At 53.4% G+C, this 18,493-nt stretch overlaps 2 protein-coding genes across 3 annotated transcripts in view; one reads left to right on the top strand and one right to left on the bottom strand.

Annotated features, from left to right (window-relative positions):
* NDUFA10 (NADH:ubiquinone oxidoreductase subunit A10) overlaps positions 1–1,450 on the bottom strand; it is a 44,675-nt gene extending 43,225 nt beyond the window's left edge. For both annotated transcript variants that reach the window (XM_049807052.1, XM_049807053.1), the window contains exons 1-2: positions 1,326–1,450; positions 35–203 (exon numbers count right to left, since the gene is read on the bottom strand). In XM_049807052.1, the coding sequence (XP_049663009.1) occupies positions 35–203; positions 1,326–1,409 (253 nt within the window). In that variant the 5' untranslated portion in view covers positions 1,410–1,450. The remainder of the gene's footprint in view (positions 1–34; positions 204–1,325) is intronic.
* A 7,698-nt stretch (positions 1,451–9,148) lies between these two features.
* The window catches only part of LOC126041291 (aryl hydrocarbon receptor-like), a 31,985-nt gene continuing 22,640 nt past the window's right edge, over positions 9,149–18,493 (top strand). The window contains exons 1-2 of the mRNA XM_049806748.1: positions 9,149–9,249; positions 13,522–13,709. Coding sequence (XP_049662705.1) covers positions 9,209–9,249; positions 13,522–13,709 — 229 coding nt within the window. The 5' untranslated portion in view covers positions 9,149–9,208. The remainder of the gene's footprint in view (positions 9,250–13,521; positions 13,710–18,493) is intronic.

Here is an 18,493-nt window from a genome sequence, read left to right as displayed (position 1 = left end):
TAACTGTTAGAGAAATATATAAAAGAAGATGTACCTAGTTTTTCTGCTATTTGTTGTGCAAGCTTGCCCTTCCCAGAAGATAAGTTTCCCTCCACTGTAAAGATTTTGCTGTATTCAGTGAACTTTTTTGTAGCTCTGTCTCCCAACATGTAAGCCAGCCAACCATATTGCAAATTCTGCTCAGGGCTGATATGAATTCTTGCCTGAAAGAAAACAAAATTAGTGTATTTTAGGTTTCTTAGCTGAACTAGGCATGCTCAAAGTGCAGCTTTTTCAGACCTTCTGCACATGCAGAAGGATACACACTCACACATCTAATACAAAGAACTTTCAAACAGTAAAGTTAGCACTGCCATTTCAGCTTAGCAACTGAAGCGGTATTTAGGCTGAGAAGCTGTTTATGAAATGCAAGGCTGAGAAGACAGAAACCACGAAACAATTTTCAGCGCATTTAAACCCTGAAGCGGGACTGCTCTGCCAGAACTCTGCTCTGAACCTACAAAATGACTAACACTTCCTAGACTTACTGAGGACCACAGACACACAACATGCCATGTGTTCCCAAGGGAGATGCCAGAGCAGGCTTTTGCTTGCATTTTTGTTTGTTTGTTGTTGGGTAAATATTAAAATTAAACCCTCTCCCAGTCTCTCAGGAGACAGCTACAGCTTCATTTCTGTACAACACAGTTCCTGGACAAAGGTGGAAAGAAATATCCACCTGGCCCGTAAAGCTGAAGGCAGTACTTTACTCAGCCCTGCTCAGCTAAGCTGCTCAGAGACCTTGGTAAAAACTGAATAAGCCTTATTTTGAGCGATGTGGTGACCTCACTCACACACGGGAGGGTTTATTTTTATTTCACATTCTTCTGCTTGCACCAAAGATCACATTCACAAGCTGAAGGTCACTGGGTCATCGCACCCTAGTCTCAGATATTTGTGCCTCTCTCTACCTTAAATCTCGCCTCCTCCCCGAAGCCCCGCCATTCGCTCATTGGGAATGTCCCCTTCTAAGGAGCAGCCCAGCCCCCAAACCCCCGCCGCAGGGCCATCCCCAACGCTCCCGCAGACACGGCCCCCCCCACCCCGAGCACAGGAACGCTGCTGGCAGCGGAGGCCGGTTCGGGGGCCCATCCCCGCTCCTAACGGGAGGGGAGAGGGCGCTACCAGCCCACCCACCCGCTCGCCCCGCCGCCGGCCCCGCGGGGAGGCCGGAGCGGCCCGGGCACCCCAAGGTGAGCCCGCCCGGCCGCGCTGAGGGGCGGCCGTCACAGCCAGGGGAACGGCAGCTAGCCGCAGGGACCTCCCCCTACCCCGGCCCCGCTCACCGCCGGCACGACGGCGCTCCCCAGGCGGCCCCGGGCGGCGGCGGCGGCGGCGGCCGGGCCCAGCTTGGCCAGCCACAAGGACATGGCGGCGCCGAAGAGACGCGGCCGTCCCCCGCCGCGACGGAAGGGGGGCGGGCGCGGAAAGATGACGTCACGGCAGTGGGAGGAGGGGGGAGCAGAAGCCCGGGCGGGGGCGGCTACGAGGGGGGCGGGGCGGGTACGAGGGGGCGGGGCTCCCCGCCCTCGGCCACGCCTCTGCCGCGCCTGCAGCAGGCAGGCAGGGAGGCAGGCAGGGAGGCTGTTAGCAGGCAGGCAGCAGGCAGGCAGGCAGGGAGGCAGGCAGGGAGGCTGTTGGCAGGCAGGCAGCAGGCAGGCAGGGAGGCTGTTAGCAGGGAGGCAGGCAGGGAGGCTGTTAGCAGGAAGGGAGGCTGTTGGCAGGCAGGCAGCAGGCAGGCAGGGAGGCTGTTAGCAGGCAGGCAGGAAGGCAGGCAGGGAGGCTGTTAGCAGGCAGGCAGCAGGCAGGCAGGGAGGCAGGCAGCCTGTTGCCTCACAGACGAGCATGCCGAGGGGTGGGAGGTCGAGGGGCGAGAGAGGGAGCCTTGCTCTTTCTCTGGCACCCAGTTTGCCTTGGGGGAGTCCCGGTGCAGGCAGAGCTGGCAGGGCTGGCAGGGGGGGCAGGCACCGCCAGGAGAGAGGAGATCCTGGCCTGCCCCGCACGTGGCAAACCTTGGCTGCCTGGCACCTAGAAAGTCACTTCCCTGGCAAATGTTTTTCCCTCAGCAAGCGCAGAGGTGCTGGGAGGAGAACGGGTGGTGGGACAATGGCACGGCTGCACCCGTGTCCCTGGTGGCTCCTCGGGCGTTGACCCCTCGGCCGAAATGGATGGGAGGCCTCGTGCCAGAGCCCCTCGCACTCCCCCTGCCTGCTGGGTCCGTGAGTCAAGAGGACTGGGTTGTGCGGTGCTTGAGCTTTGGGGAAGCAAGCCCACATCTCGCTGCAGATGAACTGCTTATTGCTGGTTCTGCTGCTGCGATAGGATGTGACCGGACACCAGCCGCGTTGTGTCCGTCATCTCACTTTCCATCAGCCGCCATGTAAGCAGATGTGAAGGATGCAGCCTGTGTGACTCTGCGAGACCACTGCTCCCCCTCAAGATTGATTGGTACCCGGCATGGGCAGGCTCTTACAACAAAGGCCCCGGTGTCTGGCTACCCACACTGTTCAAGATTTACAAAGGCAAAGAGGTGGAAATCAAGATCTGCCTCCTTCTCCAGCTGTATGGGAACTTGTGAGCTGGGACAGCTTCCAGTTCCCCATCTAAAATGCTTCCTGCCATATGCTTTGGGCCTTTGATTTGGGTTGGTTTTGCACCTTTGAGTGATCCCATCCCTGTCTGGATTCTCACTGTTCTCGAAGAAGAGGATGGTGAAGGTCCACCAACCCCCATATGCATTTGCCACTCTTTGTGATGCCACCAGCTGCTCCCAGCCTGGGGCTGCTTGGCCCAGAGAGGATCCCTGTCACTCTCTGCAGAGAGAAGGGCATCTGCCTAGTGCTTCTCACTGTTGCTCTCGGCTTGTGGCAGAGCTCCCTGGGCCTCTTTCAGCAAGGACAGGAGTGAACTAAATTGATGGCCTCCCAAAATGAAAGATGGACTGGGAATGGAGGCCACAATGAGGTGGCAAAGAGAAGAGATGGGGGATAACTCACCAGCTTGTGCTTCTGCCCTCAAGAGGTGCCCAGCCTGTTTGCACAAGCCCCACAGCAGGCTCACGGGCTCAGGTAACAGCAGCCGAGGACATGTTCCTCATGCACGCACCGGAGCTGGGCGGCTGCGGCTCAGGCCAACCCTACCAGTCCTGCCTGCGGCTGGGACTGGGGGTGCTGGAGGAGAGGGGATGCCTTAACCATAGGGCAGGAGAAGACATATCCTGGAAAGCACCCTGGTGCCCACACAGCAGGCAGACGTGGTGGTGGGGAACCTTGCTGCTGCTCTTGGAGGTTTTGCTGATCCTTGCCACAAGATGGGGCTGGGTAATGCTGAAGGAAAGCTGCTTTCTCCCTTCTGCCACCATGGCTTGTCCCACGGTGCCGTGTTATGAGGACCAAGTCCCCAGTCTCACCCAGAGCTCACTGGACACTCTGGGAAAGGCTGCTGACACTGCTGACATCTCCAAGTATCACATTTAAAGCATCTTCTCTGTAGAAGCTGCTCCCGTCTCCATACCACTGCAATGCACAGTTGCTGGAAACCATGTGGGCAGTTTTGTTTCCTCTTCTTTTGGGGTTTTGCTCCTGGTGTTTGCCAACAGGAACGCTGGAGAAACCACTCTGCGTCAGGAAGCATTCAGAGCAAATTTGCTTTGCATCTGGAAAGATCCATCTGCCCGGCCAGCCTGACCTCCCGTGTTGGTCAAGGAGCAGAAAACTGCAGAGGAACCTCTGAATGAACCAGAGACTCTGGCTTTTAAACACTCAGCTCTTGACCGAGCTTTGAGGTATTGGAAATGCCTTGTTGAAACAAACAGGGGGAGAGAAGAAGGTCCAAGGAGATGTCAGGGTGAGAAGGGATGGCTGTGCCCCACACCAGGCATCCCCCAAGTACCTAGGACGATGCTCCCTGGGCTGGGGTCTCTTGCTGCTGGAAAAGAAAATCCTCCAAGAAAGGGAGCAAGTGGAGACTTAGTGCTGCCTTGTGCTGCCTTGCAGAGCCGTGCCCATTGCCACTCTGGGCCAGGTTAGAGGGCCAGGTGGGCAGAAAACCATTGCTGTCACCTGCAGGCTTAGTCCCTGCAATGCTCTGCTGACGGGGCAGGGCTTGGCACTGCTCGCTAATTTGTGACCAGTCTCTGCCTGACTTCTTCCTCTATAATCAGATTTCTTCATTTATTTATGTCCTGCTTTCAACCATCACGTAATTCCCAGCCTGCTGTCTCCTCAGGGATTGGCATCGCTTGTAGGTGAGCAAGGCAGCTGCTCGCCAGTGCTGCCGGGGAGATGGCCGCACTTCCAGCCCTGTCCTGAGGCCCATCCAGGATAGGCTGTGAGGCTGCGTTACATCAGTGTGGGCCCTGCCTGTGCTGAGGTTCCCCTTGACTCCCAGCTCATCATCTCGTTGCCCTGGCCCTCAGGTGCTGCAGGGTCTTGCCCCTGTGGGTCCCCTGGATCTTGCTCCCCTTCACTCCCCCAAACCCTGCCTGCCTGTGACCCTGGGGTCCATAACTACCCACAGCTCTGGGAATCCTCAGCGTTGACTCCCACGCCCCTCCCCACCCAGCCTCTGGGGCATCTTGGTGACTCCCCATCTCTGTCCCAGCTCCAAGACCCCATGCCATGTCCCTGCCCTGGCTCTGTGTCACCCTGTGCTGTGACCTGCAGCACCCACAGCACTTCATAAGGAATACCTCCCTGTGTGAGGGATGTTGGTGGACCATCTGCCAGGGCTCTGCGAGCACCCATGGGTCTTAGTGGCCCCAGCCAACCTCACCCTCTGCTCATGGCTCTGTGGGCTCCATTTAAGCTCAGCCCCAAGCACTTTGGCTCAGTCTTAGGCTCTACCCTTAGCTGTGTCTATGTCTGTGTCTCTCTAACCTCCCTGCGCATGGGTGGACCTTGGACCTATGCTGCAGGTAGCCTTGTCCCCAGTCCTGTCTCCCAGATGGACCTTGGACCTGTGCTGCAGCCTTGTCTCTTGTTCAGCATCCATCTGCTGTTGCTCCTGGGGTCCCCCAGGCTGAACTGAACTCCTTAACTTGCCTTGCCTGGGGCTGTCACCAGAGGCTGTGCATGCTGCCACCACTTCCCTTGGGTCCTTCATCAAGAAGGGCACCCATGGCTCATTTGGCCCCCCCCCAGGACAGCCCCGCTCTCATTGCTCCTTGGCAGGGAGCTGGGATGGAAGGGGATGTTGTCACTCTGCTGAGCACTGTGTCTTGAGCACAAATCCTCAATTACATGCTGGACTTGTTTTGATACTAGAGATGAGTTATTTTTTTCCTTTTCAGCTTGAGCATCTCCATGCTTTCTGAACTGGACAAGAGGGTTTCCTTTCTGCCATCTCTTGTCCTTGAGCTTGGGCCATCACGGTCAGACTTACCTCTAAGGATACTCTGACACTGGACAGCCAAAAACCAGTGCTCTGCTGAAAGCTGGTAACAGACTTTTGACCCCCCCTAGCTATTGTACAAGGGGCTGTGAGAAGTCCTCACAGTGGAGATGATGAATATCATCAAAGACAAGGCAGCTCTACCAGTTTTTGCTGGGTGAAGGTTTGCCCCTACTCTGTCCTGATTGGGTTTAGGCACTTTTCTCACAGAGCACATGAGCCAGCGTCTCTCCCTTCACCCATCACTTATTCCCAGCCCTGTCTTTGCAGGACAGATGGATACAGGCAAACTGGTATAAACCCACAGATGCTCATTTCTGCCATTTGCTTTGATAGAGCTGCACAGCTGAGTTTCACAGTTGGTGAAATCTGGACCCAGGGATGTCCACAGCAACCTTCCCCATGGCCACAGAGCAGGCAGCCAATCTCCAGGTAAACTGACTTCTCCAAGTGGGCCAGCTTTGCAGCAGGGAGATTATTTTCTTCTGCCTGAGCCGCCATCTCTTTCAATATCTGTACACTCCGTTGTCCAAGTTCCTGCTGCACCCTGCTTTGAGTGCTCGACCAACACATCTCAAAACTTTCCTGCCTGCAGGTGAACAGGCAGGGACAGCCTCAGTGACATCCTGCATTGGTCACCCACAGGATCCTGTGCTTCAGATTAACCTCCCTGCTGACCCACTTTGACGCCTTGTGCCTTTCCCGCTCCAGGTGGGAGGTTGGAGTGGAGACCTGCAGAAGTCCCTTCCCACCAATACCCCTGTAAGTCTGTGTACAGTGGGTGATGAGCAATCCAAGGCAAGTGAGCAGGGAGAAAACAGGTATAGCTGTATGGTTTTGCCTCTTGTTCAGTACAGCTCCAGGCACCTGATTTGGGGACATGGAGCTCAGGTAGGACATTCACAGCCCCCTCACTGCTGCATTCAGTAGTGCCAGAGACACCCCTGAAGGGTTTATGGTTTTTAGGCTTGAAACTTGTGCAGTGCCCCAAGCCTGACTCTGCCTTGTAGGAGATGCCTTACGAAGCCTGTTTGCTTAAAGCTGCTCTAGGTCTTGCTCCATCTCTGACACAAAGTCTACCCCAATGAGTGGAAAGAGGTAAATCAGGTGGTTTTTCCCAGAGGAAAGCTGGCAGTAGGACAGCAATGTAGAATTGCTTTGGAAAGGTACTGGGGTTTGTAGGAGCTGGGGAGAAGTCCAGAAGGAGAACATGGGGAACAAAGAGGGGCTGGAGGGTTTTGGCAGAACAAGAGACCATGTGTGCACTTCCCAAATCTGGGGGTGTCCCATGGGCTCTGGAAGCTGCCTTCCCACAGCCCTGACTGCCACTGAGACACCAGAGAGCTGGGCAGCCCACGGTGCTGGTGGCTGGGACACCTTCCTCCCGCAGCTTCCCTTCTCCACTTGATGGAGACACCAGAGTGCAAATTCCAGGGCTGAGCTGGATCTTTGCCTGCCTTATTAAAAAGCATGGCTAAATTACTGGGTCTCTATGTATGGTCTAGGAAGGTCATAAATAAATGTATTAACGTACTACCCATCAAACTGACATCAGCTCTGCTGACCTGGGACATTTTTGATACCATTAGCTGCTTCTGCTTTGCCCCTTGGCAAGAAGCGATTGAGTTTCATTTCAAGAATTTATCCCTGGAATTTGCAAACAGCTTAAAAAAACCAAACCACATACAATGTGTCTGGGTCTGGCTTTCTGTCCTTAACAGCTTTGTCTGCAAAGTGCTGGCATGTCAGGCAAGTCTTTCCAGTGAGAGGGTAGGAAAAACCCAGCAGTGGAGGCTCTAGGGCTGTCAGGGGGTGACCAGAGCAGGGGCCGGGCTGACTCTCAAGGACCATCGCTCCGTGCTCCTCTGTACCCACGTGGGAGTAAGAGAGCAGTTCCCACAGCACCAGGAGGTCAAGCTCTGCCTGGTTGATGCTGGAAATTCTGCTGTTTGACACCTACATCCTAAATGGGTGTGAAATGGTGAGGAGGCTGCATTTGATGACAGTTACTCATCCTAGGGAGGATGTCAAAGGGGTCTTACAGGATGGATCAATAAAATAGCAGGTCCTGTTCAGTGTAGGTAACTGTAAAAGTGATGCAGGTGGGAATATGCACTCTCACACGGGCACGTAACACACGGGGCTCTGAGCTGAGCTTTCTGCTCAGGAATGGCGTCTTGCGTCTGAAAATGTCAGCTCAGCAAGGATCAAAAAAGAAAAGTGGTTAGGAAAGGTGGAAAGAAGAAAATAAAGGACATCATCTGGCACGGTATGAACCCACAGTTTTCTCATCGTCCTTCTCGTCTCAGAAAGGACGCGGTGGAAGAGAAGGGCAAACAAGGACAATCAAAGATCCAAAGACCATGTGAGTGGTGGAAGCCAGACTTTAAAACCAGATCAGAGGAGGTGGGGCTTTGTGCAGCAACGGTTGGGCTGTGCAACTCGTTGCCAGTCGGTCCTAAATGTTTGTGTAGGTTCAAGGGGAGCCTGGAAGAGCACTACTAGGTAGAAACCACATCTGCCTGAGGAAACCTCCTGGGCTGAAAATTAGTTGGAGGCCAGGAAAGTCCTCAGGGGATATATCAAACTGGCCTATGCCACCAACGCAGCCATGAAAGCACATGGTTGTCCACCATGCTTTCCTCCCACTGTGACATGAACAGGCTTGATTTTTAAGACAAACAGTTTATGGTTAAAAAAACCTCATGGTACTCAAGGAAATGCAAAGTGAGAGGCAACAGTCTGGCTGTTCCTGGAGGGGAACCAGCAAGGACGTCAGGGTCTGGGAGGTGGGGAGGCTTATCTTGCAAAGCCCTGGTGTCGTGGCATGCAGGGGTACCTGCAGGGTTAGGAAAAGGGGAAAGTTTATTCCGTGGAGCAGCACAACAAAGGATTTCATTGCATCTTTCTGCTATTTTTTTTTTGGTTTTTTTTGCTGGTGACTGCAATGTTGAAACAGAGCAGTAATTCAGGTGCCTTCAGTTCCGCATTGTCTCTCTGGCTGCAGCTGTTGGGCAGGAGTAATCTCCCTGGCTGCTCTGGAAGGGACTGGTGCAGCCACCAAGCATAATGCCTGGAGACCAGCAACATGAGCCTGTGGGTGAATGTTATCCTGCAGGCATTGCAGCAGGAGAGGAGCATGGAAACTGCTCTGAAGTGGTCACCTGTTGCAGGAAAAAGAGGTGGCCCATAGGCACAGTGGCTCCCAGGATTTGGTGGCCCCTTGTGCACGGTGGCTAACGGGCACAGCGGCCCACAGGCATGGTGAGCTGTAAGCGTGGTGACTTTTGGGGTGCAGTGGCTCCCCAGGCACAGTGACCCTCTGGGAATGGTGGCCCATGGGCACAGCAGCTCCCTGGGCAGGGTTGCCCATGGGCATGGCGTTTCCCAGGATTTGGTGGCTCCCCGGAGACCGGCGTTTCCTAGGATTTAGCGGCTCCCTGGGGACGGTGGCCCATGGGGACGGTGGCCCATGGGCACGGTGTTTCCCAGGATTTGCTGGCTCCCTGCGGACGGTGACCCTCCGGGCGGGGCGCTCCCTGCCCACGGTGGCTCCCGGGCACGGCGACCCAGGGACCGGGGACCTCGCAGGGCCGGTGCATCGCCGGGGGCCGGTCCGAGGTCCCCGGGGGGGGCGGGGTCCGGGGCGGGGGAGGGACCGGGGCCGCCCCGCCGCCGTCCCCCTTAAACCCCGCCTCCGGGCGCGGCCGCCCCCCCCCCCCCCCCCCAGCCCCGCGCCCGGTGCTCGGCGCTGCCGGTGCTCGGCGCTGCCGGCGGGATGTACGCCGGGAGGAAGAGAAAGAAGCCGGTGCCGAAAAGGTGGGTGCAGCGGGGTGGGGGTCGGGCGTGCAGCCGGGGGGGGTGGGGGGGAGAAGGAGGAGGAAGGGTGCTTCCCCCGGTAACAGCCGGGGGGCGGCAGGTTGGCAGCCGCTGGGAAGGGGGGAGGAGGCTGGGGCAGGTTGGGGGGGGACGGGGACGGGACCGGGCGGGGTGGTAGAAAACGGGTCTGCGAGGGTCAGGCTGGTTCTGGGGAACTGCGTGAGGCTGCTCTGATGTGAGCATTGAAGCAGCAAAAGAGATAGGGAGACAGCATGCTTGGGCTTCTCTGTTTTAATTAGGGTTAATTGGAGCTAATGCTTTGTAGGCTCTGGCACGCTGGTGAAAAAATAAAAATCGCGACGATGATTGTGCTGCATCCCCAGTGTTCCTGTGAGGAAGCTCGTTGGAGAGTTTGAGATGCTCAGCTGTCCTCTGGTTTGAGTTGCAAGCTGGCTCACGTTTCAGTGCCTGTGTAAATCGAACGTACAGCAATTACTATTTACCAAAAGATCCCTATTCCTTAATAATTAATTAGCATGCTGCTCAATAGCTGTTGCGTAATGCTCCCCTGATGTGTCGCTGGAGTTTCCTGGCTTTGGGACTCCCGTGCCTCCCCCCATACCAGCTCTGAAGTCACACCAGCCTGTTTACCTCGGGTTACTGGTTGTATAGGAAATAAAGGTGTATATATGTATTTCTGGGAGGCAGTGGAGGGGGGAGACAGATGACCTGAACCCAAGTCTGGCGTGAAGGAGGGAGCGTCAACGTTACAAATGTACGGTGAGATGTTAAGCTGAGCCCAAGCCTGGGATGAAGGAGGGAGCATCAATGTTATAAACTTGTGGTGAGAAGGTGAGCTGGAGCCTCTCTTGGGTGTTTATTAAGGAGTCTTAAAGAAGTGTGAAAATGCGATGGATAGCTGCACTGCCTCCAACCTTTCTCCTGCTCACCTCGGAGTGGCGATTCCAGCCCCGTGGTGGGGCTGGCATGGCCAGACTGAGGGTTTGGGCTGGATTCGTGTGGCTCAGGGTGCAGGAGAAGGTGTCCCTGTGGAGCAGAAGGGACCTTGATCCCTGGTACTGCAGGGCCAGCCTTGGGAATTGGAAAAGATTCTTTTCCACTGTGACTGGGCAGATCTTGCGGCAGGGTCCTGCTGGGAGAGGTCAGGCAGAGCCGGGCTGGGGGCAGCGGGATGTGCAGCCAGCCGGGTGGGGAGGGAAGGATGGGGTTAGGGAGTTCTCTGGTCCCTTTGCAGCTTGCTCGGGGCTTTTTACTTATTTATTTTTACTTATTAAAAAAAATAATAAAAATTAGGAGACAATATATCAGCTCAGGCAACCTCAGCTGTTGTTAATAGTTAATATCACTTGGTACTTGCCAGCTTGCAAAAGTGATATAAACTTCCTGCTGGGTTCCCGGTTCAAAGGGCAACTGGGAAAAAACAACACTGCAGCAGTGGCACAGCCTTTGCCCTCCTGGGAGCAGAGCTTTCCCTTCTGCTCTGCTCCAGCCCATCTACATGGGAGTCAGCCGCTTTTCTCAGCAACTTCATCGTGAACTTTGTGGCACAGCCATGCTGAGCTTTGCACCTTATACATTTCGTAAGACTGTGCTGCATTAGAACTCCTGCAAACAGAACGGGGGCTCAGACCTCTTTAAAGTGTCTTTTCCTTGCTTGTTGCATAGGTGTTGAGCTGCTTTGTTGAAGTCCAGGTTGTGCTTGGGTAGCAGTGCTCCCTGGGACAGCCTTGCACGGTGCCCAGGGCCAGGAAAGACTGCCAGTGCTTAGCCCTGCAGTGTGGATGGAGACAGGCCTAAGGGCAGGGAATTTAAACAGGTTTTAAACATCTAGACCAAGCGTCACTGTTTCCGTGAGCGGCGGGAAATGTGGTTTCCTGCAGTGCTTGCTTGTGCGGATTCTCTGGTGGCTAATAATGCGGTTGTGCTCAAGTCAATGCCTTTCCCTTGGTAAGTTCATGTGATGGGAGGCTGGCGGTTCTCTTGGCCCTGCCTGCTGGCTTGCATAGAGCTCTTGGGAGCTTCATAACTGCCTGGCAGAGAGCAAACAGAGCTGTTGGCAATGAACACCTGGAAGCTGTTTCCCTGTGGTATCCATAAGGATGGAGAACTGTGAAGCCTCTGGCCCTGGGAGTTCCTGGGTGCAGCATTTGCCCACAGAAATAGGCTGCAAAAAGAGCCACTTGGCGTCACCAAAGCCATTTGCCTCTTCGTCATCTCTCCTCTCGAGGCTAGCCGTGAAACACCCTGTGTGCTGCAGCTGGGGACATGCACAAACAGAGATGTTGAGGTGTCCTCCTTAGCCTCCTTTAGCTTCGCTGCTGACTATCACCACGTGTGTCTCAGGCAGAGCATTTCCAGTGCTTGGCCAGACTATCCAAGAGGCCCCATTACACCTCTGCGTTTTACCCACTCCCATACAGAGCAGCACTCCTTGCTCATCTCCAGTCTCATTTTCTCTTCTTTCTGGCTGTTTGTGGGTAGATTTGGATAGTGAGTGGGCAGAGGATTTTTCTTTAAAGGATATCTGAGGGAACTCAGAATAATTTTCTTTACCTCTCTTTTTTTTTTTTTTTAATTAATCAGAGCCAAAGGAAAACTATTTCATTTTTTCCTTCCTGATGAGTGACTGTGACTTCAAAAGTGTTTAAGCCACTGGCTAGTGGAGTACATAAAAGCACTGGTGCCAGTGTGTTTTGCCCAGGTTGTATGGACAAGTTTGGTGATGAGTTGTACCCAGCCTCTCTGAGAAGCAGGGTACATCCCTCCTGATGCTTATGTTACAAAAGAGCATGATTGAGCTTTTCTGGAGAAATGCTACAATTTTCCATTCATGCTTAGAAAATCCCTTGGTAGTTCTCTGCAATGAAAATTCAACAGGCACCTCACTGCATTTCATTTAATGCTCATTTCCTCTCTTGTCACACATGTGAGCAGTCCTGCCAGATGAGATTTAAGAGTGGTAGTAGAGGGGAGAGTTTAAATTGCTGCTAAATACTGGCAGATCCTGTTATCCAAAGCTACTTTATGAAGCAAGGATGCCTGCAGAGAGGGAGTTTGTGGTTAGACAAATTACATCAAAACAATAAAAGCTGCATGTTAGGGGATGCAGTGGAACCAAATACAGAGGCAGGGGTCTGAAGGGTTTTTCTTCAAGCTCAAAAATTCAAACCAGCATTAAAAACCAAAGGAGACAAGGTGACATCCAAGACTCATTAAAGTTATTAACTAACCTCTTACTGCTGTGGCTGGGATTTCAGCTGTAGTGTGTGAAATAACTGCAGCTGATAGAGATGGGTCCCCATGTCAGCTTAAGACAGAGAAGAGCTGCTCTCATGGACCCTACTCCTTCTGCAGATGGAGTCCCAGATGGTCCCAGAGCCTAAGTCTGGCATCAGATGTTGTTTTAGGTTGGAAATGCCCATCTGAAAGGATCAGAAATCAGAATATTGGAAGAGAACAATTTTTTTAAAAAATCTATTTTTTTTTGAAAAAGAGGCTGTTTTCTAAGTGCTGTGCGCTAAGCCACCCTATGTAGTATCTCTTCGTCCAAATCCTGTCATTAACTTTCACATGTGCTCCTCTTTGTGATATTCATAATTAAAGCAATGGATTCAAGCTCTGAGCAGTCAGAGGAAACTTAAAAGAAGCTAATTGAAATAAAGTCAAATAAAAAAATCTTTTTGGACCTGTCTGCTTTTCATTCTTGCTATTTGTTAGCATGCTTATTGCCAAGATAGAGCTTTCTGTGGTAAGGACCTGGTGTGAGCATGTGGCCAGGGAGAGACCTGCTGTGTGAGAAAGGTATGGGATGAGGAAGAGGACAAAGGGTGGACATAGCAGAGTGTGGGTGGAAAAGTCTAACCAGACCTCCAAGAGATGCTCTGATGGCTTGTAGATCTCTGCCCTCAGTGTCCTTTTTCCTGCCAGGGCTCAGTGGTGGGAGCAAGGCTGTGGTATCCAGCTGAGCTGTCTCAGCCAGGCTGCACATTAAGGTACCCATCTGAGGATCACCCCACACTCCAGCTGGAGAACGTCATCCCTGGGGCTGCACAAGGTGGCTGGTTGGGATGGCCATGTCTCCTCCAGCCATTGCCTTGTGGGCTTGCTGGAGCTTGCTCTCGCTGCCGTGTGGCCTTACCTGGGCCACCTGATGTTCTACTGTTGTTGTGGCTGCACTAAAGTCAACACTGGGTTTGGAAAGAGCCTGTCAGACAGGCCCAGTTTGATTAAACTCTCCTTTGCCTCTTCCAGCCCCAAACCACCACCCCCTGAGGGTGTGAAGTCCAACCCATCCAAGCGGCATCGAGACCGGCTCAACCAGGAGCTGAACAAGCTGACTGGCTTGCTGCCCTTCCCTGAAGATGTGCGCACCAGGCTTGATAAACTCTCCATCCTCCGACTGGCTGTCGGATACCTGAAGGTGAAGAGCTACTTGATGGGTGAGTATCCATGTTGCGAGGGGTGAAAAAGCCCCTGGGGTCAATTCCCACTGCACAGCTCACATCCCACCCCAAGCCATGTTTGCTTTGGGATGGAAAGTTGTGTCTCCTGAAGGCAGGATGATGATGAGCTGTGGTATCAGAACCTTGTATGTTAATACATCGCTGTCGCACCTTTAGTTGAGATATTGCCCTGAAAACGCCCTGGAAAACTGGGGAGGAAAGACCTGTGTCTCCAGAAATGTGGAACAGTTGGCAATGGTTGCTGGGAGTTGCTATGCTCATGGAACATCTACCCCTCAGGTCTTCTTTTGCTGCCATGACACACATTTCATCCATGTCCCCATGTTCCAATGTGGAAGGAATCACCTTCATTTTTGGATGCTGCACACCCAAATCTAATCCTCTTCAGTCAGTTACGGGGGCTTCGTGTCTCACAAAAGCAACATCCTTGGGAAAGTGAGACTACCTAGTTTGGTCTTGGAAACTGAGGTGCAGGGGTGGAAAGCAGGCAGGCAATTGATTTGGGAGAGGCTGGGGGGTGTTGAGAGCTGAGGACCCTGGCCCCATCCCTTTCAGAGGGGGTGTCTGGCAGAGAAATGGCACTATGGGTGGAGGGGAGCAGCTTGGGTGCCTGCCCAGCAGACCAGACCTCCTGCAAAGTTTCTCCATCTACTTCTCATTAGCAGCAGTACCACCCCTCCTTTATGTCCAAACCCCCGCCTGTGTCCCGCTTCTACCGGCCCATGGTGAAGAAGGGAGCAATAGGTAAAACAGTGTGTCTTGCTAACAGCAACATTTCCCTCATCTGGAACTGTGGTTTATAATTAAATTAAATTGAAAATCCCCAGTATCTGTGGGCTGCTGTCTCTGCTGGGCAGGTGGAGTGGCACAGCAGTAGGAGGTGTTGCGCAGGGCTTGTTGAGGCTGGCTGGTTAAACAAGGCTGCTCCTAGGGCCCTTGTTCTGTTTGGCATCCCATCAGCTCATTTTTCTCCCCTCTCTTCCTTGGGGGGGGGGCTGTGTGTGTGTCTCAGACTGCTGCGCTTGCCACCCTGGCCTGCTGGGCTCAGCTGTGGTGGGTCTATTATACTTCTCTAATGAGCATTTCTATAAGATTGAGGATGATGTCTCATACTCAGAGACTCCAGTTCATTTTTGCGGGATGAAGGGTTGAGCCGATATGCCTGGAAAACCAATCTCCTCGCGTTTGCCTCTCTGCAGCCCTGCTGCTGTGGAAACCCTGGTACAGGGCAGCAACTGCAGCAGGAGAGCGATTGTGGCTCGACATTGCTGCTATTTTGCTTCTTTTCTTGTCACCAGGGGCTTTTGGGGTGTGTTTTTCCCCCAAGTGCTTGTAGGTCCTTCTTCCTGCTCACAGGTCACAGCAGCGATTGCCCTCTGGATTTTCAGTTGATGTATCTGAGATCGTTACTGCTGGTGAAAACACTTGTGCTGGGGCTCCAGGGTTTTTCTGCAGACCTTGGGTTTGAGAAGCTGGGATCCCTTGTACACATTACACATCACCTGATGTGGTGCTGCCTTTATGAGCAAGAAAATTACTGCAAAGAGGAGGCCAGCCGAGCTACCCGCGGTACACAGACCTGCTGGCCACCCTCTCACCCCAGCCATGGCCCAGGGAAGTTTTGTGCTGATGTGCTCATGCCCTACCCTGCTGAGGAGCCTCTTCCAGGCCCAGGAGTTGTGGATGGTTCGGCTCCTACTCCTGAAGCTGTAGCTCACATGTGGGGCTGCAATGGTGAGATCTCTCCAGCAGAGCTGGTTTCTCAGGTGGGAACCAGAGCAGCTCTCTTCTGCTCCTCCAACTCCCGTCCCTGGGACAGTGTTGGAGCATCTGTTGCCTCTGCAAAGGACTCGAGGGTCACTGGCAGACCATCCAGTGTGGCTGTGAGTGTGGTGGACACTTGTCCTTCCCCTGGAGATGCTGATTGTTTGGCTCCAGGTGCTGGCCTGACCTCTCTTGTGGTGTTAGCGGTTCCCTGAGTGCCTCTGGCACATCTTTGGAGTTGCCAGCTGCTGAAGGCTGTGCTGAGCCTGTGCCAGTACTGTCTGACTGTTGCTGGGTCAGAAAGGCTGTGACCCAGGAGGTCCTTCCTGGGAGCAGGACTCCAAAGGACATGGTGGGGGTGTGAAGAGGCACTTTGCCATGGAGGGAAAATGTCTTGTGCTGGCTGGCTGCCTTTGCACAAGAGGGGTGATTGCTGCATGCACAGCATTGGATATGCTTTGGATGGTGCTGGGCTCCTCAAAGGCATGGTTGGACTGAGAGTGAGCCTTGCTGAGTGTTTCTTCCTCTATTTTCTGCTTTTTGGCAGGAAAACCTGGGAAATGGAATTCACTCCCTGCCCGTCTATGAGATGCAGGATGGGTAGCTGGGAAGTAAGGCAGTCTAATGCAGCGATGGCTAGATGTGATGTTTTGGGGATGCAGCAGGTCCTTCTGTTCTGGCATAGTGTTAACCTGCACTGCATTCTTCAATGACATTCAAAAAAAGGCAGCAATCAGCCCTCCTTACTGATACAGCTGGGCTCTGCAGCACCCAGCATGTGTCTGGGCTAAGAGGGAAAAAGAGGGTGCAGACCCTGGATGGGGGGTAGTCACCGCACATCCATGAGTCATCAGGCTCCCCTGCCTGCCAGCAGGACACAAACTGCAGGCTGCAAGGCAAATAAAGCCTGAAAGGCTGCCAGGGATTGCTTTCATAACCTGCTTACAAAAGCAGTTGCTTAAATGCTGTGGGGCAGTGCTGGAGGGCTGGGGTGACTCTTGCAGCTGGGAGAGGCATGGACTGGTGCGTGTGCATGGCATGACATGGAGGGCAGTCAGATTGTATGGACAGGGACACATTTCATCTCCAGTGCCTTGGGTTCAAAGGAACGGGTGGTGGACCCTGGTGAAGGCAGGGCATGTGGAGGGCAGGAAGCCATCAGCACCTTTTTATACTTAAAGGCTCCTTATTGCATCTTCTCCCCTCTAGACTGACCAAACTTGGCTCCCTTAGCTTTTGCACCATGTCAGGTTTGTAACCTGTCCCTCGGGGGCTCTTCTGGGGCCCTCTGCAGCTGGGGATGCCAGTCCCCACGAGGAGACCCCTGTGCCAAGCTCTCCGGCTGGGACCCCTACCTCTGAGCAGCCGCCGTTCCCACTGGGTGGGCTCACCATTTGCTTCCCAGCGTGAAAGCTGCTTTGGAAAAGCAATCATCACTGCATGCATTCATGTTTGGTGGCAGCCTTGTCCCCTCCTTGGAGACCCATTCTGCCAGGCCAATTACTCCCATTTGGCCACTGTGCCTTTGATTTCCATCCCCTCCTTGCTTTGCCCATGTCTGCCCTGAAGTTCATCTTGTTTGACTTCAGATCATCCCACCGATTCATCAAGGTCGACCTTGGTTTGAGCTTTGCCTTGATGAAGACCAGTGTCATCTGCAAGTCACGGCAACTTGCTCATGGTGTGTCATGTCAGGCGTTTCACGGGGAGACTGTAAGCCCTTGCACTGTGCTTTCCCATTCAGTTTTGCTGTCGTCTGCTTTCTGCTTCATGCACGCTCCTCTCTTGCGGCAGGAGAGTGTGGTATTGCCTGGTGAGCATCCCCATCCTCTGCTGCCTCGACCTGTCTCCATCAGCAGCCCAAGCCCATTGCCTTTTCTCCAGGCAGCTTTAATTGGTGCCATACTGATAAAGAGTTCCTCTTTTCAAGCATTTCTGTCAAGTTTGGGAGTTTGCCCTTTCTCCTAGGCAAAGGGTTAATAGAGTCTATGTGGAACCAAACTACATGGTTATAACCAGTCTGGGAGGGAGGGGGATGCCAGCAGGTGACCCTGGACATATGCCTGCCTGGGCTGTGTCACAGGTTAAAAGTAAAGATCCCATGTACTGCTAGAGATGGTTCTTGCGAGAAACACAGCATGTGCCAAAAAGCCCACCGGAGGCTCTGCCTCCTCTTGGTTTCATGTCTTTGGAGCAGATATTCAAGTCTTTGGGGCAGGAGATAGACCAATTGTTGTGAAAGGCAGAAGGAATTAGCTGCTGCCCACCATTTGGTGTCCTTCTGCTCTCCCTCCCTACTTTAAGTTTCCCATCCAGCATGATGCATGCTGGTGCTTCTGGGAGTAGAGATGAACCAAACTGAGTTTGGCTTTTTTTTGCTGATGGTGGGTTTCCTGGCTTTTTAAATTTTCATTTCAAATGTTTGGAGAAAGACTGGTAAGAGATGAGATGGACGATGCTTCTTCTGAACAATCCTCTGGTACTCCCTGCTATATCTGCATTGGCACGTATTTCCTCCTGCTGTGGCTTTTGCTGGTTTGGAAACTAACTCAGTAAGACCCTGTAGAGGTGACAGGTCTTCTGCTGGTTTCTTCTTGGGAGCGGTGGAAGGATCCACACACCTTCCTCTCCAGAGGTCCCGTCCTGAAGAGCATGCAACACCTGCTTGAGTTATCAGGCAAAGTTCACTTGCATTTTTGCTGGCCAGGCTTTGTGCTGGTGTCCGGAAGCTTGTTTTGGCCATGTCAGTTCGCGTGCAGGCTGAGCTTATTCAACTGCAGCCCTTGGTTACAGTTGCTGTTTTATCCCTTTTTGGTCTCTTGAGGCAGACTTGCTGCCTGGCCACCTGAAGCAGGAAAACCAGCATACAGCCTTCCCTGACAGCTTCAGAGACGTGCGTAGGTTCAGCACGGAGGTTTTGCTGATAACTTCCTGGGAGCTTCAGGTTTTCCTGGAACCCTCCGTTCTGACACCAGCAGACAGGGCTGCAGTAACCA

This window comes from Accipiter gentilis, chromosome 1, assembly GCF_929443795.1.
Source record: "Accipiter gentilis chromosome 1, bAccGen1.1, whole genome shotgun sequence".
Lineage (NCBI taxonomy): Eukaryota > Metazoa > Chordata > Aves > Accipitriformes > Accipitridae > Astur > Astur gentilis.
Note: the sequence above shows the minus strand (reverse complement) of the source record. Positions and strands in the feature narration are given on the sequence as shown.